Here is a 23,565-nt window from a genome sequence, read left to right on the forward strand (position 1 = left end):
ATGTGAGTTGATATGAGTTGACGTGGATTGATGTATCATGATACCATTCACCATTATTGTTATTATTGTATAGAGATTAAGGTTTTCAAAAATAACTGTTATCAAATTTTGTTACATCTAGAATTACATACATTCCTTAAAAAACTTTACTAATTACATATATATCCAAATTATATTTATACTTTTATATTATTATATAAAAGAAATAGCACTCTCTCTCATCAAGTGTTGAAATGTAACCATGCAAATGTACAAGAATGCCCTTTCTTTATTTCAATTAAAATGCATTCCTATCTAAACTATTTTCACAATTTCACTTTAATTGAATATCCACTTATATTGTTAATACATATATTTTTTTGTTACTGTTGGTTGATATTGAAGCTACGGTATCATCGTGGTATCTCGCTTAATTAATTGTTCACTGATACTGTTTTTGGTAATCACGACATCGAACGCATTGTCAATGGTATCCGCTGTAACGCGCGGGTACCATGATAGTTTAAATTTACAATTATTCCCATTCTTATCATATAATTTTACATTTATATCCAATCATATATATTATATTAAAAATATTTAGAATTATGACAATTTTACCCTCTCCTCAATAACAAATTAACAATCATCCATCCAAGATGGCATCCAAGTTATAACTACCAATATTCAAATGGATCATCAAATAAGAAGAGTAAACTTCCCAGACGTAGTTCTATCAAAGTTTACATTTATTTCACAAATTTCTAGTATATGTACACTATGTTCCATCTCAAAAAAAAAAAAAAACTCTGCAAAATTTACAGATACAGTTATGTATCGCTGTTGTGTGTCTTTCATTAGCGAAAAAATGCTAATTGTATTGCTACTTTTTATAACTATATATCTCACTGGTAATACACATAGCAAGTGATACAATTTTGATTGGTGAGTGTCATCATATTTGGGATATAACAATTAGTTATATCAAGTATGACACAATCTGTTCAAGAAACATTATCAAACATAAAAAGATAATGATTAACATAAAAATTCAGAATTATGAAATCAAAAAATTATAACTACGACTATAATGACGAAAATTGATCAAAAATTATGGAATCAAAAAAGGAATGTCACTACCATATTACAAAATTAATATAAAAAATATACAGCAATGCATTATAACGAATTGTAAGTCTGCTAAAAGCCACTTACTTGATTAAAGAGACGGTAACAATTGTTAATGAATTGTTTTATTGATCAAGAGAGTAAGAGTATATTTATGAAGACTCGATACCTAAATGGAGGGATTATTTTGGAGAAATTATTTTGGAGGGATTAATTGGCTCTTAATCTAGAATGGAGGGGAAAGGGAATAATAGTCTTTATGACGAGAAGAACTAAGAATGAGGAAATTTGTTAATTTAAATTTACCTTGGATATATTTGCAATTACTAAACATTTTTTGAGGGATAGTATGTAAAAAACCCTTTCCGAAAAAGTCTTGATTACTTTTTTTTAATATTCTAGGTCATGTATACATGTATGTCCTTAAGGTACATAAATTTATGGAGGAATATCATGAGTTTTATGGTAACTTGCACCTCCCATCCGTATGCTTTCAAAATTATACCCATCAACCCAACTTTAAAGTTTATCAATGCATGTAGTTAGGGATGACAATTGGACGGGTATTGTCAGGGATTTCGATCCCCATTCCCGTACCCGATTTTCACTTGTAGTCCTCATCACCGTCCCCATCCCCGTCGGGGAATTAACATCTCCATACCCGTCATCACCGTCCCCATCCCCGTCGGGGAATTAACATCTCCATACCCGTCCTCATTGGATATCGGGGATACCTTTTTTGAATGAACATTATATTATGTTAATAAAAAATATGTAAGTGAATTTGTATTTTAACATTTTCTTTCTATGTATAAACTAATATATATGTTAAGTAAATGATTAATAAAGTATAACATATAAAATTTATTAAACGAAAGCTTTAAACTTATAATTGATTCTAGAATAGATAATTAAGAACTTAAAGTGTATCTAATAAATATATATATAGTATGTTCGGGGATCGGGGATTACGGGTTCCCATCCCCGATGGGATTAGATTTATATCCCCATATCCGTCCCCATCTCCGGTCAAATCGGGTGCAGGTATCAGGTTCGGGTATTTTTGCCATCCGTGGAATGAACGTCTGTTTACCCCTTTCGTTGAAATTACTTTTAACGCACGTAAGTTAGATGCGAGGGTAATTTTGTTTGTTTTTTTCTACTCTCTCATGCACTCAACTACTCAAGTGTGAATTGTCTACATATCTAGTTATATATATACACACATATATTATCTTGTTTCACAGATTTTTCATCGACCAAAACTAATTCGACCACCATCGATCCTCTGTACAAATGAAGTTATTAAAAATGTACTATTTGATTTTGAGCTAGGTAGAGTGTTTTTTATGTATATATCTTGAAGCCTCACAAGACTTGATGATGTCGTCTTTGGTATTTCATATTTCTGCATCAATGTTCCATCATTTATTATTACTATTATTTTTTGTTTTTATTGGTTGTAGCTTACCAAAATTAGTAGCTTGTTCAACATGCACCATCTATTCTTTTGCATCCATGGATTCCTGATGGTAAAGTTTTCAGCAATGTCATTATGTAATCTCATATATACTAGATCATTTTAGTCAATTCCTAACGACAATTTCAATTCGTTCCCTTTCCAATAATGTCACATATATGAAACAAAACAAACAATATAAATATACAACGGAATGTTATCACCCAATTAATAACATTGTTCTTTCCAATCCATCCGATAGTCATTCCATTCCATCGCGCCTGTCAAACAGATCGACTCTTAAAAAACCTAAAATAAGAGAAAAACAAGAAAACAAGGGAAAACATTGGTTGTTGGAACTTACTTAGAAGATCGAATTAGAGTTAAACGGATATGATGCTAATCTTTGCATAGAGTCAATTGAGATTCAATTGTAGTTAGAACTTACTTGGAAGCACATCAAATTTGCAATGCAGATTAAATTAATGTTTTCTTTTATACAAAAAGAATCTCTGGCGGTTGATTACATTGGAATGAAGTCATAAGTTGTTTTCTGTTAGATATTGTCATTAGAGTACTACTTAATTATTCACATTGGCTACATCACCATTCATTCCTATATATATATACACTAATTACATTTACATATATTTCATCCTGTATCAACTCCCTAGCTAGCTAGTTAGCCCATTGTTAAACATGTTCCCAAACTTTATTTTTGACAAAACCAAACTCCCAATTTTCAATCCCATTCATCATGTGGATGGTCACAATTACCATTTTCCACCACCCGAAATATTTACTAGTGGCAATGAACAACTCCCTCCATTGGAAGACAATTCGCCGGTTTTGGTGCATGCTAATCAACAGTTTGAACATCATGATTTAAATACAAGTTTAAGGCCTGTGTATCCGGAGCGGTACCATGAGCTCTTGAGTAGTTACCAAAGTAAACTTAAGCGTTTTAAGGATATAATTGCTATTGTTGATGACGAAAAGGAGACTGAAATAGAAAGTGATGGAAAACTGTCAACAGTTGACATAATTGAATTGGCAGCTGAAAAGTTTATAAAGTTTTCGACACAAAAAGTTAATAGTAACGGGTACATGACCATGTTCACAAATCCGTATGGATCATCACTGTTTAGTGGGTTATCCATAGATGATAATAGAGAAGTAGAGCTTGTCTTTCAGCTATTGACTGCTGCTGAGAGAGTTGATCGAAAACAGTTTGAGATCGCTAGCAAGTTTCTGGCACGGTGTGGATGTGTGGCGTCTGATGATGGCACCCCCGTGGAACGGTTGGTGTTTTATTTATGTGAAGCATTGCAGAAAAGAATTGGTAAAGAAACAGGAATAATGGCAGTTCCTACGAAGCTAAAAAAACCTCCTGTGAGTAGTCAATTTGATTAAGCATTATGAAATTGACTTTTTGCCTCAATGTTATGTCATATCCTGCACAACAAAAATTGTCTCATTTGGCTGCTTCCAACTTCCAACAACAATCTTCGTATACCGCTTTGCAATAGCTCAATAACCTGCAATGACATGAATAAACAACTAACTAATTACTAATTAACTCCCATTTTCTCATCAAACTTGTCCACTTTTGAATTTTCAAAGTCAAACTTTACCCACTTTGACCATAAATATTTTTGTTTGTATTATATAATATTTGATGAAATTTATATGAATTGATTGCGTTTTAAATGTGTGTTTCATAGATATTAATTTCATCGACTGATATATAACACAAATAAATATATTTATGGACAAAGATCGTAAAGTTTGACTTTGAAAATGTAAAAGTGGACAAGTTTAATGGAAAGGAGAAGAACTGCACCCCTTTAATTTCAATTTGATTAGTCTTAATTTATAATCTCTAGTATTTGGGTCTTTAGCTTCTCATTTGGAATATTATCCTATTTTAAAAACCTGCTATTTCTTTCTTCCACACCCAATAAACACATGCAGCTTCTCCTTGAATAAACCTGCTGTAAAATTTGACAGCCAACATTTTTTTGCACTCACAAATTGTTATCTGCATTTGTAAACATGTTTTTACATTATAAGATGCGTTATACTTGAAGCAGGCTGTAAAGGAAACAAATCCTATGGCTGTGCAGACGAATATGACATTCTTGGCCGTCCACCAAGCTATTCCATTCACTCAAGTAATGCAATTTGCAGGGATACAAGCAATCATTGATCAAGTCGGGATGTCAAAGAAGGTCCATCTAATCGACATCCACATACAGAGCGGCATACATTGGGCTGCTCTGATGCAAGCATCATCAGAAAAAAAATCCCAAATAGAATTACTAAAACTAACCGCCTTTGCAACATTGTCGGACATCCAAAAAGTAGGTGAAACTGGTAAAAGATTAGAAGCTTTTGCTGCAACTTTGAATTTACCCTTTGTGTTTAAAGTTCTATTCTTGACTGATATAAGCAATGTGGAAGAACAACAGTTTGAGGTTGAAGATGGTGAAACCATTGCAGTATATTGTCAAATGATACTTAGAAGAATGATTTGGAGGCCTGAAAAGTTAGAAAACTTAATAAGAGCAATCAAGACGATCAACCCATCGATCATTGTCTTGGTTGAGGTTGAAGCAAACCATAACTCAACCTCGTTTGTGAAACGGTTTACTGAGACATTATTCTTTTATGGAGCGATGTTTGATTCTTTGGAAGCATGTATGAGCCGAGATGATGCTCATAGGGCTAAGGTGGAAAGTAATCATCTCGCCGTTGGAATGCAAAATATAGTGGCTTGCGAGGGAGACGAGAGGAATACTAGGAATGTAAATATAGATACATGGAGGTCGTTTTTCATGAGATTTGGGATGGTGGAGATGGATTTAAGTGAGTCATGTTTGCATCAAGCTAACCTTGTGTTGCAACAATTCTCATGTGGAAGTTTCTGCACACTTGAGAATAATGGCAAGTGTTTGATAGTTGGATGGAAAGGGATTCCTGTTCACTCTCTTTCAACATGGAAGTTCATTGAGGAGTAACAAACAAATTTACATTTTGCTCAAAATTTTTCTATTTTTGAAACGTAGGGATCTATTTCCATCTTTTCTTTTTTTTTTTTCAAATACACCTTCTCACTATGCATTTATGCAATAAGCAATTTTTACATTGTGCATAAATTATGGTTACTTGCACCTACGTCCCTATTGTTTTGGAATTACAGCACATCTTCCTTACTTCAGGATTTATCAACACTTTGTAGCCTGTGGAATACAGCCGTTTACCCCCTTCGCTAAAAGTAGGCACTTGAATCACACTTGAGTGTAATTAGGGTTGTCAATGGGTTTGGGTTGACGTACAAGTCGAACATCTTTGACCCTAATCCGACCCACTAAAAACTTCAAGTCGAAAATTCCAACTGTGGCTCACAACCTGTCAATCCGAACCCAACCCACCAACATGAAAAAAATCAGGTTGGTGGGTCAAATGAGTTGACAGGTTAGCGGGTTGATTTAGGTCATATGGGTGGCGGGTTGATTACAGGTCAAATAAATCATAGGTTGTCAGGTCAAATGGGTGGTGTGTTGACCGATTAAAAAAAGTATACAAACTTAAAATAATTAGTGGGTGATCGTTGTCGTTGAGCCGATAAAAAATAAAACTAATTACCTATAACTAGTATGGGCAAGTAGAGTATCGTATCCACAGGGAATCAAGGAAAGTGTTAAACAATTTTACAAAGTTAATTAAACTAGACATAAAAGTAAACCGATTGATTGATTGATGTTGATTAAAACTACAATTAATCATAAACTTAACAAAATACTTCAATTAAATAAAAAAGATCATTCTCATGCTTCAAATTATGCTTTCAAAAGTATAACCTAACATATGTTCGTTGCAAATCACATAGACATGATTCGTTATAAGCTTGGATTGAATGAACATTAAGAACTAAAGTATCGGTTGTGATGATTCACGATAACGAAAACCGGGGAATTGTCACAACTAGATTTTCTATTCATTAACAAAATTACAAGTTCATAAGAGATTCTTCTAATAATAATTGATTAACAAGAATTTGAAATCAAAAGATAGATGGAATTCATTCAAAGTTATAAACTAGTAATCATTCAAACAATCCAAACAACATTAGATGTTAAAAGACTAATGAGAAATTAAACATCTAATCCAACATGAACATAAAAAAAGTTGAATACAATTGTCTTACATAATTGTTCACATGAGAATGATCAAAAGAAAATTAGCCTAAAATCTTCATCATTCATATCATCATTGATTCTTCAATTAGGGCTTGAATCTCCATAGAAATATGAATTGATGATGAAATTGGGGTGTTGAAAGGATGAAAAACTGTTCCAATTGTGTGAAAAATATGTTGGATAACTTCCCAAGTCGTGTATGATAATGATATAAACTGAAAAATAATAAAACCCCTTATTTTCAGAATTTTTGTGCAGCTAGGGCCGTCCCAGACTGCCTCCTGGGCGTCCCAGACTGTGCCCTAGAAATGGAGATTTTCCAAATTTTTGCTTTGACACTTCTTGACTTAATTCTCAACTTTGTTTGACTTTTTAATGATCCATTTAGCTACAAATCACAACTTAATACCTGAAACACTTAAACAAACATAAAAACGCCTTAATCGTCTATTAACATTCACAACAAGTGTCGATTTTTATCCATTAAGATTATGCAAATTAGGCGTTCATCAATGGGTTGCTAGGTTGACGAGTCGAGATTTCACAAACCCTTATCTGATTGGTTTCAAGTTGAATTTCTGATTGGATCGAGTATTGATAGCGTTAAGAGTAATTATGACTTTTTCTTATTCCCAGCTCGCTTCATGGTCTATCTAGTTAGACCATCTCCGGTGGTATCTCCATGATCCTTAGGCATCCCTAACTGCCATGTCATCCACCACATCATATTTTTAAAAATCATTAATATCCTTTAAATTCTTATAAATCTTTAACTTTACCTCCAACCATCAAAGCATCACTAAATATCCTTACATTTCTTACATCACCATACATATCTCATATACAAAAAAGTTTAAGAATACCTATGATGACATTCTTGGCTAAGGACATCTAGTCGGAAATCATTAGTCAAGTATTTACTTCAATAATAAGAATATCATCTAAAAATTTATAAGGATATCATTAAACCACACCATTGAGAATGGACTAATGGTCTTATATATACACACATACATCATCTTCTTCCCCATATTTTGCGTCGAACAAAAACTAGTTCACCATTCTCTCTAAAATTGAAGTTATAAAACTATAAATGTATTTGATTTTGACATTGGCAGAGATTTTTCTGGTGACAAGACTTGTTGACATTATTTTGTTTTGGAGACTTTGGTAAAAAAAATTAAAACAGGAGACTATCCTACTCGTCTAATTAACTAAACTATATGATGCTTTGGTATCCCGGAACTTCCAAAAAAAACCCAATAATCATCCCCACACATGTAAGAGGTGGGACTCAAACCTGATGAAATACCTAATATCAAAGACTCACAGGGTAGCTATAGTTTAGATGGAATAAATTTGCCATCAAAAAATATTTATATATAGCAGTAGTATTTTTTTTGTTTATTGTTTGTAGTTTCAATACAAACACTATATCTATTCTTTTGCATCCATGGACTGAATTAATTAAAAAAGTAACTGCTCAGTGCCGCTTTCTGTGGGTTTTGAGCATCAGTACCTCAACGGTGTATGGGGAGGTTAAGATGTAGGCAGACCTTACCTCTACCTAAGTAGAGAGGCTGCTTCCAGTTTCTACCTAAATGGTAGAAAAGGCCCTCCAACCTTTGCATGAGATGAGGATCGAACCCATGACCTCTGTTTCTAGAGGCAAAGGTGTTTACAACTGATCCAACCATGCTGTTTTTCATGAATTGAATTAATTCCTAATAGTAATGTAATCATATACAATATCATATCTACTTATCTAATAAATGGTATTTTTTTTTTAAAGTAAACTTTAAACTACCACTACTTTATTTAATTACACCAAAAAACGTTGGCTAAAGCCTCTACCACTCCACTTAAATGGTGATTTCATAAAGTTGACGAGTCAAATGCTAAGGTCAGTATATAATAGTTCAGTGTGATATTCCTTTTGTATTGGAGAACCAACTCTCAAACAATATTTGTATTGTGTATTTATATTTGTGTCTTCACTTTTGTGCTCAATCTAATTTTTGTTACTAACAATGGAACTAATCAAGGATTCCTACATTTTAACAAACTCAATCCTTCATAATAGTAATTTGAATTTGACAAGCCAAGTAAAAGTTTTCGCCTTTTCGGTTGCAATTTCATGTACGTTACTAGTTAATTCAAGTTTCTTTTTTTATTTTGTCTCATTTCTATGATTAAGAGTTTATGTTAAGATGCCAATGTTTTATTGCACCAAATTGATTTGGCGTTGAGGTAACATTCTAGATGGTTCTACATCCTGTATCCATATGTGATGCTCTAAGCATGACGGAAGTGTATAAATAAGTAAAACATATAAAAATAGATTTGAAATCATATACGAGTACGTAATTAATTTTTGTAATCACTTTTTGACATATTACTTAAATTTTGGCCATTAAAAAATCTATTGGAAAAAAAAAACCCAGAAAACGCGGGGAAAATTGGTTGTTGGAACTTACTATCCTAGATGGTTTTACATCCTGTATCCATATGTGATGCTCTAAGCATGACGGAAGTGTATAAATAAGTAAAACATATAAAATTGTTTTGCTAGAAACAAATAAATTTGAAATCATATACGAGTACGTAATTAATTTTTGTAATCACTTTTTGACATATTACTTAAATTTTGGCCATTAAAAAATCTATTGGAAAAAAAAACCCAGAAAACGCGGAGAAAATTGGTTCTTGGAACTTACTATCGAATTATATATATAGTTAAACGGATATGATGCTCTTCTTTGCATAGAGTCAATTAAGATCGACTTATAGTTGGAACGTACTTAGAAGGACATCAAATCTGCACTTCAATTTTTAATCAATGTTTTTATATATACAAAGAATCTCAGGCGGCTTGATTGCCGAGGGCTATAGAAATGAAGCCAGCAATTGTTTTCTACTCATATTAGATATTTGTCATTACACTATTACTACTTCACATTGGCTATATCACCATCCAATTCCTATATATATATATAGTGTATATACACACTAATATAAGTAAGTAGCAACATCCATATATATCAACTTCCTAGCTAGCGATTAATAGCATTCATCAACATGTTCCTAAACTTTACTTTTGACAATACCAAACTCCCAATTTTCAATCCCATTTATGTGGATGGTCACATGACCCATTTTCCACCACCCGAAATATCTACTTCTGGCCATGAACAACAACTCCCTACATTGGAAGACAAGTCGTCGGTTTTGGTAAAAGCTCAACAGTTTGAATATCATCATGATATAAATACAAGTTCAAAGCCTTTGTATCCGGAGCGGTGTCATGACCTCTTGAGTAGTTACCAAAGGAAAATTAAGCGCATGAAAAATATGGCTATTATGATTGATGAAGAGGATATTGAAACAGAAAGTGATGGAAAACTGTCAACAGTTGACATAATTGAATTGGCAGCTGAAAAGTTTATAAAGTTTTCGACACAAAAGGTTAATAATAATGGGTTCATGACAATGTTCACAAATCCGTATGGATCATCACCGTTTAGTAGCTTATCCATAGATGATAATAGAGAAGTGGAGCTAGTTTTCCAGCTTTTGACTGCTGCTGAGAGAGTTGACCGAAAACAATTTGAGACCGCTAGGAAGTTTTTGGTACGGTGTGGATGTGTGGCGTCTGTTGATGGCACTCCGGTGGAACGGTTGGTTTTTCATTTATGTGAAGCATTGCAGAAAAGGATTGGTAAAGAAACAGGATTAATGCCGGTTCCTACGAAGCTAAACAAACCTGTGAGTCAACTTTTTTGAGTTCATGAGTTGATATTTATTGTAATATGTTTTTCACATAATGGGCTGGATTCTAATTGAAGCAGGGTGTAAAGAAAGCAAATCCTATGCCTATGCGGACTAATTCGACATTCCTGGCAGTCCACCAATCTCTTCCATTCACTCAAGTGATGCAATTTGCTGGCATTCAAGCAATCATTGATCAAGTCGGGACGTCAAGAAAGATCCATCTAATTGACATCCACATACAGAGCGGCGTTCATTGGACTCCTCTGATGCAAGCATTTTCTGAAAAGAATTCCCAAATCAAACTACTAAAATTAACGGCCTTTGCAACATTGTCAGACATCCAAAAAGTGGGTGAAACTGGCAAAAGATTGGAGAGTTTTGCTGCAACTTTGAGCTTACCCTTTGTGTTTAAAATTCTAATGTTGTCTGACATAAGCAATGTGGAAGAACAACAATTTGAGGTTCAGGATGGTGAAACCGTTGCGGTATATTGTCAAATGATACTTAGAAGAATGATTTGGAGACCCCAAAGATTAGAAAACTTGATGAGAGCAATCAAAACGATCAATCCTTCAATAATTGTCGTGACTGAGATTGAAGCAAACCATAATTCACCGTCGTTTGTGAAACGCTTTACTGAGACATTATTCTTTTACGGTGCTATCTTTGATTGTTTGGAAGCATGTATGAGCCGAGACAATGCTCATAGGGCTACGGTGGAAAGTAATCATCTTGCAGACGGGATGCAAAACATAGTGGCTTGTGAGGGAGCCGAGCGGAATACTAGGAACGTAAGCATAGATACGTGGAGGTCGTTTTTCGTGAGATTTGGGATGGTGGAGATGGATTTAAGTGATTCATGTGTGTATCAAGCTAACCTTGTGTTGCAACAATTTTCATGTGGAAGTTGTTGTACACTTGAGAATAATGGCAAGGGTTTGATAGTTGGATGGAAAGGAACTCCTGTGCATTCTCTTTCAACTTGGAAGTTCATTTAGGAATAACAAACAAAAATCATCAAGTTTGCATAGATCATGCCTCAAGTCGTTAGTTTTGGTCAAAGTTTTTTACTTTTGAATCGTAGAAAGTAAATGAATTTTAAATTTAGAGTTGTCAATTTAAGTCTGTCTACATAGTCGGGTCAACTTCCGGAACATGAGATGTTAGGTACTTAAGCTTAGATGTCGGACATTCACATATTAATTTTTTAAACCATAAAAATTATGAGGCTCAAGTATTTATTAATTCATTAAACAAGAAATAATAAAATATTAGTATGTGAGGAACTCCACACCTAAACTTAGGTATCAGACAGCCTTATATTCCCTTTTCTGAAAATGTGCCACTACAATATACTCCGTATCAATTATGAATGCAAATTCCCTCCCTCTTAGTTGAAAATTACTACAATACTACTTATACCCGTTGGTAATTTGTGTAAACTATAAAGTACAAAATGGTGATGTATCTATCATCCTATTTCACTATATAAAAACGTGACAAAATATCCGCACGTTGCGGTGGTAAGATGGTGAGGGTAATAGGTCATAGAGTACGTGTGATAAGTCATAGGAGATAATATGTCATCAAGAGTGATAGCCAAATTCGAAAGTGTATATCAAATGACATCTAATGAAAGAACATGAATTTTAAGAACACCCATATATAATTTTTATAATTTATCGATATACGGTTTTTGAGATAAAAGATTTTGAATGAATTGAAGAAATAAATGATTTTGGATAATAGAGAAAAATGGGTGGTTGAGATTTGAGGAGAGAGAAAAATGAGTTGTTGAAAGGTATATAGATGTATTTTACATTATGCATTAGTAGGTGTATATTGTTGAAAAATTAAAAAAATTTAAAGAGAACAAGTGCTTTTATAATATACTAGAGATAAAAATAGTAGAGATAAAGATTAATATTCCATAAGACCTTTCATCTTAGTTGTTCTCTATTTTTTAGTTTAGGAAATATTTAAATATAGGAAAGAATTTAATATGTGCAAGTTTGCTCATCATCCGTATAAATAAAAAATGGTAGCTTAAATTAATTAGACTAAAGTTGTGAAGTTATTACTAATTACTACTAATGAATTTGGCATTGAGGTTAGCAAAGTTAAATGGGCTAGCCCAACCAACTGTATGGGCCTACTCTTGTAAAAGATCATAATTTTATATTCATGTACATTATAGTTGTGTATCATGTGAAATTGTGTTTTTGTCACTTTGTGTATATAAAATAGTATCATTCTTATGAACGGAAAGTTTCAAATATATATATATATATAATATATATATATATCAAGGGTAAATATCAGAATAATAAATAACAAAACATGTATAAAATAAATTTAAAAGAATAAACTCTTTTATAGTAGAAGAAAAAGCCATAATCAAGCTACAATTGACAATAAACTATATTGAGATAAAAAATGATAATACTATAACAATTCAATATCAAATAATAAACAAACATGAATAAAATAACAAAAATAAAATTAAAGTGATAATATAAAAAAAATGTATTTTTTTTAAAAAGAAATTTAATGAACTTGATTTGTTTATTACAAATAGGAAGGAGGTGAACAATATAAATAAGAATGATTAATAAAAATTTAAGTTGTATATATAATAATTTTTAAAAAAGGGTAATTGTATATATATTTATTGTGAGAGTGTATTAAGGATAAAATTTAAAAAGATTTGTTTTGATAAAAAAAAAGATATATGATGGATTTTAAATATAATTATTTGTTTAATAAGCAAATAAAAAATAAAAAATATATATAGAGAAAAAGAGAGAGCTAGAGTAATTAGTAGAGAGTTTTAGGCTTAAAAAAAATATTAAATTATAACAAGTATACCCCAATATACTTTTTTAGTTATAACATAGATATATAAGTGTTAATATATAACTATTGAGATGACCTATCAACATTATCAAGTTCTTAATAAGTTTATAAAACTTGTTCAATAATTAGATCCATTTAAAAACTTCATTAATTTTGCCTGTCATAATCTTTTAAATAATAATAATAATAGTAATAATAATAATAATAATAATAATAATATGAAACTTAAATATATTTTTTTCTAAAATTAATCTAGGAAGATACTTAAAATGATTTTCATATACTCACTGTAAATATATAGATTAACCAAATATTAGATGAAACTATATATATATATATATATATATATTATCACAATAACACGTTATAGATCAAAATAATCTATTTATATTCGAATAAATCACATATTTATATTCGAATTCGTTACCCTCATACGTGTTTATAACTTATAACATTATTTTTCAAATAATCTAATCATTTTACTAATAATCAATCCTCTAATATATATGACTGATTAAATTTAAGTGTTAGAAGTTAAATAAGTAATAAAATTACTATAGTTTAATAACAATAAAGCTGGACAAAAATAATACATGGACGAATGGCCGATGTCCAACAAATTTTATAACCCCACAGCTGAAAATAATCATACAACTTGTGGAGACTGCATACTCAACTAGTCAAATAAGACAATAACATTGACTAATAAAGTAATAATTTACATCGAAACGTAAACTTTAACACGAATCTTGCCTTATATTTTATGATGAAAATGTTTAAGTTGTCGTGTCTTGCAACTTGGACTTACACATGCTTTGACTGAACGGGAGATAAGTTATGGAAAAGAGAAGACTAAAATGAAAGTTATGTTGTCACTTTGTGTTTTTATTTCAAATTTAATTTTCAAGTTTTCAACTACATAAATGCCTAAATGGACCACACTAAAGCTGGATTGTACGTGGATATCCTACATTCAGCACATCTTTTATACCAAACTTTGGATTCGTTTACTTACAGTATTCTCATGATAAACTTATCGAAGGGTTTATATATTTATCGAAATTCATATTCACATGATAAACAATTAACAATATTCATCTCTAAAAGTTTGGTGGAAAAATATTTTCGCTTGGAGAGAATAAAAAAAGTCAAATATTTCATGAAAAACATTTGGTCCGAAACTTTGGAGGGAAAATTTTTCACTTGGCGGGAAAAAAAAGTTAAATAAATTTCCGAAAAACATTTCCAAAATTTTAATAATTTTTTAGTTTTTATTTGCTTTTAAAATAAATGAAAATGAAATTCAATATTTTTTTTAGGAGACGACAATGTCATCTCGAAAACTTTTTTGACTAAAAAAAAAGTCAAAAAACAACTTTTTGTTTTTATCGTTTAACGACTTTTGGGGACGACAAAATGTCGTCTCGAAAAGTCGGTGATCTCCTAAAGTCAGATTTCTTGTAGTGTCTCTGCGTTTATAAACCTTGAAACGCAATTAACACAACAATAATACATAGTTTCGTCAAATACTAAGTATGAAGAGATAAGCTATTGTTACTTGAAATAAATATTGTAACTCCGATCTTACAAAACGAGTCCGCCATTGGTTAACATTATTAAAAACACCTTTGATTTTTATAAACTCGTTTACAAACTAACCAATCAATGGAGATGTTTCTATTCTTAAACACATATAAATAAAGTTTTGCTTCATTTTTGAAATTTAATCTAATATACCTAATGACGTAACCATATCACCATTCAAAGGTATTTTAGTTTCACCATCACTTATCTTATGACACCTAGCTAGGTTTTTCCTAATGAACTTTAAAATGTCGCTACAAAGATATCCATAATTTCGCAAATTGAAAGTCATGCATTAATCCTTAATCTTAAAAAAATATTTGTTAGAAACATCTCGTGTCAATTCACAATTTTTATTTTTCATTTGAGAAATCCGCCTCATATTAACTAATTAAAATCACTTAATCTATAAGGTATACTCAAATGGTATATGAGTAACTTAATTATATGAGCGATGACATGTCTAGTTTATACACGTACACTTAGTCAAAGGCGGGGTTAAGTTTAACATATATCAAAATCCCCATCACAAATGTTATTAGTGATTAATATGTGGATGAGATTTTCACAAATTACTTTACTTGACTAGTCAAAAGTTAGAGAAATCTAGACCCTTTATTTAAAATCAAAAATTTTTAATCTTAATTTTTAATTTTAAATTAAGGATCAAGATTGCTTTAAATTAACCCCTCAAATTAATTCCAACTTGAGGCGATCTCCACTCTTTAATACATGGGTTTCAATTTTGGCATACAACTTTGTAAGCATGTGTGTCATTAACTCATGATCATCATGTACTTGTTCTTTGCATATTTATAGAAGAAAATACAATATTATGCAATTTTATTTGTTATGGCACCAAAGGTGTCAATGTCAATGCAAACGGGAACATAGATGTGGACATGGCGACTCACCCACAAATAGGGATGTCAATGGGGCGAAGATTGTCGGAGATTTTAATCCCTATCCTCGTACCCGATTTTCACTTGTAATTCTCATTCCCATCTTCATTTCCGTCGGGGAATTAAATTACATCTTCATACTCATCCCCATCGGGTATCGAGGATCCCTGTCGGGTATCGGGGATACCTTATTTAAATGAACATGAATTTGTCTTAATAAAAAATACGTAGGAGAATGTGTATTTCGACATTTTATTTCTATGTATAAACTAATGTATATGTTAAGTAATACTTAATAAAGTATAACACATAAAAATTATTAAATAAAAGCTCTAAACTTAAAATTGATTTTAGAATATAGATAAAGACTTAAAGTGATTCTAATAAATATATATAGTATTTTCGGGTTCGGGTATGGGTATGGGGATCGGAAATTTACGGTTTCCCATCCCCGTCCCCAATTCTATCGGGGATTAAATTTACATCCCTATCTTCGTCCCCATCCTCGGTCAACTCGGGTGCGGGTATCGGGTTCCCCATCGGGTACGGGTATTTTTGTCATCCCTACCCACAAGGCCACAATAATATTGTGAATGATCGGGTAACCATGTGTTAGAATATAAGCACATAAACATATAACAATTCACGAGTACGCAACGGAAAAGAAACGTATATGCAATACTATTAATTAACAAAGAGAGAATCGAAACGTGTACCTTTACGCAAAGCTTCCAATAATATTAACAATAAGATTATTATTATTAGTTAGAGTTTAAAGGAAAACCCCTCCACGATCGCACACTAGACACCCCTATACCGTATGCTAGTACCCCGATCACGAACCAAACAAGCTTTTGTTTATAACCTCTTGTTTCGAAAGCCATGAACCGAACTTAAACTTGTTTTGACAAACAAATTGTGATACAATTAATGCAAAGCATTAAATGCATGTGTATATGATTCATGTAGTTGTTCGAACGAAAAAAAAAAAAAAAAAAAAAAAAAAAAAAAAAAAAAAAAATTTTGAAGATTTGTGCTTTCGGCCAAACTCAAAGAAGAGAGGAGAGAATTGCTTGTGTGAAGGAATGAGAAAACCTTTGAATTAAGCCCTCTATTTATAAGGTTTAATTAGGGTCAAACAATCTTGGAAAACAAGTTAGAATTAAGGCTTTCCAAGCCTTAATCCAACCGGCCCCCCATATGGATTTAGAGCTCAACTCTAATTTCCATATTTCACATTTTAATCCTTCATTTAATTAATTAAATATAATTAACTCCTTAATATATTTAAATTAATCATTTCGTGATCTAATTAATTAATATATTACTTTAATATACTAATTAATAATATAGAGTTATCGTGTCATTTCGTGTGACCTCGTAAGCTTAAATTATTTTCGGACATGCGATTTATAATAAAATGATCACACTCCAACACCATGTACATGAAATCTGCTATTTAAATACCGTTATTTCCTGAAAATACAAAATCGATATTGTAAATGCAATCCGACACACTCCAAGACTCCAAGTGGAGATTCACAATATATTTAGACCCAGTGCATTATATATATTCACTTAATTAGACCTAGCTAGTGCATTTAATTAAGAAGAAAAATTTAAACTCTTACAAAGTTTACGCTTTAGTGATAAAAAAAAAAAATCATGTGCTACACCGGTAATAGACAGTAATTAGTACTGTACAATTCTGTGTTTGTAACACGTACAATAATTAGAACTGTTTTATACTTTTATGTATCTATCTTTAATGAAAAAAAAATTAATACAAACATGTCCTGAAAAATATAAGGGAGTTAAAGATTCCTTCAAGTTTGACTAACAAAAATCAATGATCAAGATTCAAAGTCTATTTTTAAATCTTGACATTTGATTTTAATCCAATGATTAAAAATTTCTCAATTTGAGTCAATTAATTGGGAAGATAACTTAAGGGACCGTTTGGTTCACATAATGTTTCTGGAGGAATTGGAATCTGTGAAAGGAATTGGAATTTAATGAAATTAGAATCTGAAAGTTTTAAAATATGTATTGTGTTTGGTTCACGGAATTCAATGCAATTCAGTTAAAAAAAATTAAATATAAACTATGTCAAAGGACTAAATTAACCTTGGTTATATTCTTTTAAGATATTATTTATTTTCATTTTAATAACTATCAATCATACATTTTATATAATATCTACAATAAAAATAATAATAAAAATAAAGGTATATCTAGATATACTCGTAAGTCGTATCTAACACAAATCTCATAGCCTCTTTTTTTTTAAAAAAAAAAAACAATCATCATTGTTCTCTATATATTCCAACCACCAACCACCAACCACCGTTCATATCTCTGTACCAAACAAGAACAAAACCAAAATTATGAAGAGAAAATAGCATGAATACCAAAAAATCACTTTAAATATACGAAAATACTCAAAAAAAAAATTTAGTTTTCATAAAATACCCATTAAATCGCAAATCAGATTTGCAATTCAGACCCTAAATCACAAATCGCAAATCAGATTTGCGACTTTGAGGTTTTGTAAGTTCATGCTTGATATAAACAGATCGATATCCAACTCCATTACATCACCTAATGTTAGTACTTTTCTTCAAGGGGCAAAGGCAAACGATGTGTCGATGCTTTGGTTTGAATTAGGGTTACAAGTTTCATATAAACAGATCGATAGGGTCCATAGGGATGATTGTAGAACTTTGGTGAATATGTCTGCATCCTGTATATTGTGCTAGTGAGACTGTTAATGAAGAACGTGCACTTGGTCAGTTGCCACTTTGTCATAGCCGAAATTAATATCGATCAAATCATCAAATTATGGTTTGTTTTATGGGTTTGTATTGTACTAGACTAGAAGACAAGTAGACATTTTGACATTGCTACAGTGGACAATGGAGCTGGATAAAAATAGAATTCCCTTTTCATCAAAGCAAAGCATCGACACATCGTTTGCCTTTGCTACTTGAAGAAAAGTACTAACATTAGGTGATGTAATGGAGCTGAATATCGATCTGTTTATATCAAGCATGAATTTAAAAAATCTCAAAATCGCAAATCGCAGATCGCAAATCGCCGATCGCCATTCTCATTTGCGATTTGCGATTTAATGGGTATTTTATGAAACTAAATTTTTTTTGGGTATTTTCGTATATTTAAAGTGATTTTTGGGTATTCACGCTATTTTCTCAATTATGTTATATTAATAATAAGTAATTTCAATCATAATAAACTATTCTATTTGACACTCACATAACAATGACCTAATTTTATTCCTCCATCAAGGCCGACCCTGCTATGGACGGGCTGGGCGACAACCCTGAGCAACAAATAATTAGGGGCATAAATTTTTGGGGTTTTACAAACTTAGATCTAAGCATGTTTTCAATCTGTAATGGTTATTATACACATTTCATATGATCAATATAACTAAGAAATGTTTTATCATGAAAGGGGTGTTTTATATAGTTATGAAGTTAGATATGAAAATAAAGTTTCAGCTTTAATGGAGTTTGGAGTTTTCTAAATGTGTGATGCTGTAGGCGTGAAGAAGAAAGACGCGTTAATTTTCTTTTTTAACTTACTTTACGTAAAAAGCCCTTATAGTTGTTCAAGTTTTTATATTAGTCCTTCAAGTACTATGTGGCCATGGGGATTTTTTTTTTCTTTTTCTAAAAATAATGCAGCTCTTTGAGACTTTGTCTATCTATCATTGACTAGCCTATAAATTCAATTAAATATTTAAATGGTAAAGTTTATTAACTTTTTTTACGGATGTATGTTATTTTTTTTACTATCTTTTATATTTAATTTTGTAATGTTTTGAATTAAGATTTTTTTTTTAAATACTTATTTGCAATTAAAGGGTTGTTAAAATATTAAGTAGTTTAGTTAATATTGACTATTACAATTTAGTTAATGTTTTTACTTCAAATTCGCACAAATATGTCATTTTAAAAACGATGGGTTATACGAAACTTGTAATTTGAAGTTTATTTTATCGACTTATATATATTTGTGACATACTTATTAAATAAGATTTAAAACACAATCTGATAATATTATAAACCTTTAGGTCATTTGACTATAAAACTTCGATAGTGGGCAAATTTTAACTATTTTGCCCTGAGCATCAAATAAGTCATGACCGGCTCTGTCCTCCATTTCCAGTCATCGTATACAGTATATGGGTGGTGGTTGAAATATTTTAATCGTTGACGGTTGAAGGGAATACTTATGTGGTGGTTGATGGCGGTGGCTAATCAAAAGGGTTGTTTAATAATGGTGGTGTTGGTTGTGTTATAATCACCTAACGGGTGGTGGTCGACATCAATCTAATCGCCGGCGATGGTTCCATGGCGGCAGGAGGTAGTAGGTGAGTGGGTCGTGTGGTTGTTGGCGGTGGTCGGTGACAGCATTGTGTTGATTGTTGAATATTGCAGTTAACTTAGTTGACTTATTTGCAGAAATACAAAATAGGTGTGTATATCTTTGTTGGGCTTTTTGGTCAATTTATTTGAATTCCAATGAAATTGAAAATTTTTCATAGATTTTGTGAAGGAATTATGAATTCTGCGTTTTAAGGAATTTGATGGAAAATTTGCAATTCCAATTCCATCATTTGTTCCAACCAAACAAGTATAAAATGGAATTCAAATTCCAATTCCACTAAATTCCTATGAATTCCCTAGAACCAAACACCCCATAAAAGAAAATCCCCTCCCTAAATTTAATCCTAGTAACAACATTAAGCATATTAAACTAATTGAAAATAGCTTACGCAACAACCGACAAAGTTCTCCCGTTAGGTGGTCTTGATTTTTTAAGTTTATTACTCGTATTTAATTAAGACAACCGATATAGTCTTGATCAACCTGATTTTTATAATAACTTTCTTCGAATATTACTCTAATTATGTTGGTGACACTCAAATCTTACAATTATACAGTTGGCAGCCCGAATCAATATGCATGAATTAATCTCCTCTAATGATTATTGTAACAATTATCATTTTTAAAATTGTTCAGCTTGACCCTTTTTCTAAACCGACTATAATAGAATATTCAGGCTACATACGTGCAGTATCAAACTGCATAATATGTTGGCTATTCTTAACCCGTAACGCACGTAAGCTACTTTTTGTTGACATGAATATCCAATGGTTGTTGTCGAAAAGACAGTTTTAGCAAATTTATAATACGGAGTAGCTATCAACAATAATATATTATCATTTTTTTAAGATCCTTGACAACAAATTGATTTACTTAGATATAAGCCGCCCCTTAGGTAAAATAAATTATATAGTAGCTTATACTTCTATGTATAGTTAAAAACAAAAAATGCGTACATACATAAAAAACTGTTGTAACGACGATCATGTAAATACGGTATATTTTCCCGTATATAGGATGAACCGAAAGATATATGAGGAGGTTGTGAAAAGTGAAGAATGGCACGCCCTTCCTTTTTGTAGACTTTCTCCAGTTGTTAGTCTTACTAAATATATAAAAGCAGTGGGCTTTTTTTTTTTTAAATAGTGGCCGAATAGTTAAATAATTTTTATACGTATTAAGTTAATTATAGAGTTGATTTTGTATTTATTAAGTAAAATAAACAATTTTGATAATTTAATGAGTTAAGTACTTTTCTTTTTATTAAATTCATTAAGTTGTAAATGGTATCACGGAAATAGGTTCATTTTAGACCCTCAAAAATCTAAGGCATCAATATTTTATATACAAGACTTAATTTATGAACTTTGAACAAAATAAGTATCATTATATAATGTGCACTGCAGTAACACCATTATTGGTTTTTACATCAACATCTATATCTTTTTATTACTATTAGTTCAATAACATAAGTCGAGTTAAATCTTTTTTTTTTTTTTCCGTTTTTTTTTTGTTTTAATTTGTATCAACATCTGTCTTTTTTTAACTAATCATCAAACATCTTAAGACGACATTGACCGTATTAATATCAAAATTAACTCTATTAAAAGAAAAAAAAAACTCTATTAAGAGAAAATATCATGTTTATAGATATAGGATAAAGGAATGGGTGTGTTTGAATATTAAGTAAGAGGGAAAGTGAAAACCATTTATGCTTCGTGATAGTCCAAAAGAGTCAACATCGTCATTCCTTTAATTTCAACGTCGTGATCCCGATACGTTTTTACAAAATAAAAGTCGTGCGGAAGCAAAAATACTTGTAAGTTTTCTTTCTATGCAGAGTCTCCGCGTAATGCGACGACGACGGTGTGATAATAACTGGTGGTGATAACGAAGACTGTGATGGCAAATGTTGGTGATGGTGTCAACGTCAAGTGTTATTGTATAATTGATGTAAAAGGTTAATAGAAATATTTTAGAAGTCAAGAAACTGATGGTGTAATTTAATCCGTAAGGGTATATTGATAAATTTCTTATCCAAAAATGTAATTTTTCAACAAGGGTGATCTAATCTTTATAAGACTAGCACGGTACCCGCGCTATGCAGCGGTGGTCGTGGCGGCGACGGTGTGATTGTTGGACGACTGTTGGTGGTAGAGCGGCGGTGATTTGTGTATATAATTGATGTAAAAGGTTAATGGACATATTTTAAATGATAAAGGACTGACAGTGTAATTTAATCATTAACGTTATCCGCGCAATGCGGCGGTGGTCGTGACAATGCCGTTGTAGTGGGGGGCCGAGTGTTGGTGGTGGAGACGGCGTCGAGTGGTGTGAATAATTGATGTAAATGGTTAATGAAAATATATTAAAGAATAAAGGACTGGTAGTATAAATTAATCATTAATGTTATGGGGTAGTGTATGTTGAAATATTTTAAGGGGTGTTAAGTAAAAATATTACATATTTTCAACACTTCCATAAATAAAAGAGGCTATTTTTTTTATAATACGAGACGGGGTGCCCGTGCGATGCAGCGGTGATGGTGGTAACGACAAAGTTGTGGCTGCGGCAATTGTGGCGATGATGTGCGGCGGTAAGGGTTAATATGGTTATTTAAAAATTGGAGAATCTATGTTGTAGTTTATTTTATTAAGGGTAATAGGTATATAGGTAAAGATGTTTAAATTAGTGAATAAATAAGAAGGGTAATATGGTCATTTCAAGTTCTTAATTACTTAAAAGGGAAGGACAATTTGCTTTATATAAGAGTATAGATATATATGATAGTAGCTTATAGATGTTTAAAATATTTATAAGCACTATTAAAGATTTATTGGAGTATAAACATTATATGTGTCATATACAAATCCTTAACTACGACATACATAAGATTATATTTTTCATTCGATTATGGAACATTGGCATGATAACAAAATAACCACATTATTAAAGTAGCTAATTAATCAAGGTTTAACTTGACATTTTAATAAAAGCTTTTAAAACATGGCTTAAATAGCCACATTATTAAACTAGCTAATTAACCCAAGGTTAACTTGACACATTAATAAAAGCTTTTAAAACATATCATCACCACCGAAGTTTAAAGAAATGGATAGAATCGATTCTCAAAAATCTATGTGGTAATTTACTACAACACTTTTTACTTTTAACAAACAAAATGCATATAACTACCTTCAAGCTATTTCATATCAAATATACTTGTTGTGCTTAAACAATAAACATAAATACATTTAACAATAACTTTTATA

At 31.5% G+C, this 23,565-nt stretch overlaps 2 protein-coding genes across 2 annotated transcripts; both read left to right on the top strand.

The window, feature by feature from the left end:
• Positions 1-3,265: 3,265 nt before the first annotated feature.
• Positions 3,266-5,586, top strand: LOC122597479 (DELLA protein RGL1-like). Its single transcript, XM_043770069.1, has 2 exons — positions 3,266-3,958; positions 4,660-5,586. The coding sequence occupies exons 1-2, from the start codon at positions 3,266-3,268 to the stop codon at positions 5,584-5,586; spliced, it is 1,620 nt and encodes a 539-aa protein (XP_043626004.1).
• A 4,329-nt stretch (positions 5,587-9,915) lies between these two features.
• Positions 9,916-11,537, top strand: LOC122597480 (scarecrow-like protein 18). Its single transcript, XM_043770070.1, has 2 exons — positions 9,916-10,533; positions 10,617-11,537. Exons 1-2 carry the CDS (start codon positions 9,916-9,918, stop codon positions 11,535-11,537), a joined length of 1,539 nt encoding a protein of 512 aa, XP_043626005.1.
• The last annotated feature ends 12,028 nt before the right edge of the window (positions 11,538-23,565 follow it).

This window comes from Erigeron canadensis, chromosome 4 (genome assembly GCF_010389155.1).
Source record: "Erigeron canadensis isolate Cc75 chromosome 4, C_canadensis_v1, whole genome shotgun sequence".
NCBI lineage: Eukaryota > Viridiplantae > Streptophyta > Magnoliopsida > Asterales > Asteraceae > Erigeron > Erigeron canadensis.

Coding starts and splice junctions, on each gene's coding strand:
- LOC122597479 (XM_043770069.1), top strand. CDS start 3,266: ATGTTCCCAAACTTTATTTTTGACAAAACCAAACTCCCAATTTTCAAT. Junction 3,959..4,659: donor CGAAGCTAAAAAAACCTCCT/GTGAGTAGTCAA, acceptor TACTTGAAGCAG/GCTGTAAAGGAAACAAATCC.
- LOC122597480 (XM_043770070.1), top strand. CDS start 9,916: ATGACCCATTTTCCACCACCCGAAATATCTACTTCTGGCCATGAACAA. Junction 10,534..10,616: donor CTACGAAGCTAAACAAACCT/GTGAGTCAACTT, acceptor TAATTGAAGCAG/GGTGTAAAGAAAGCAAATCC.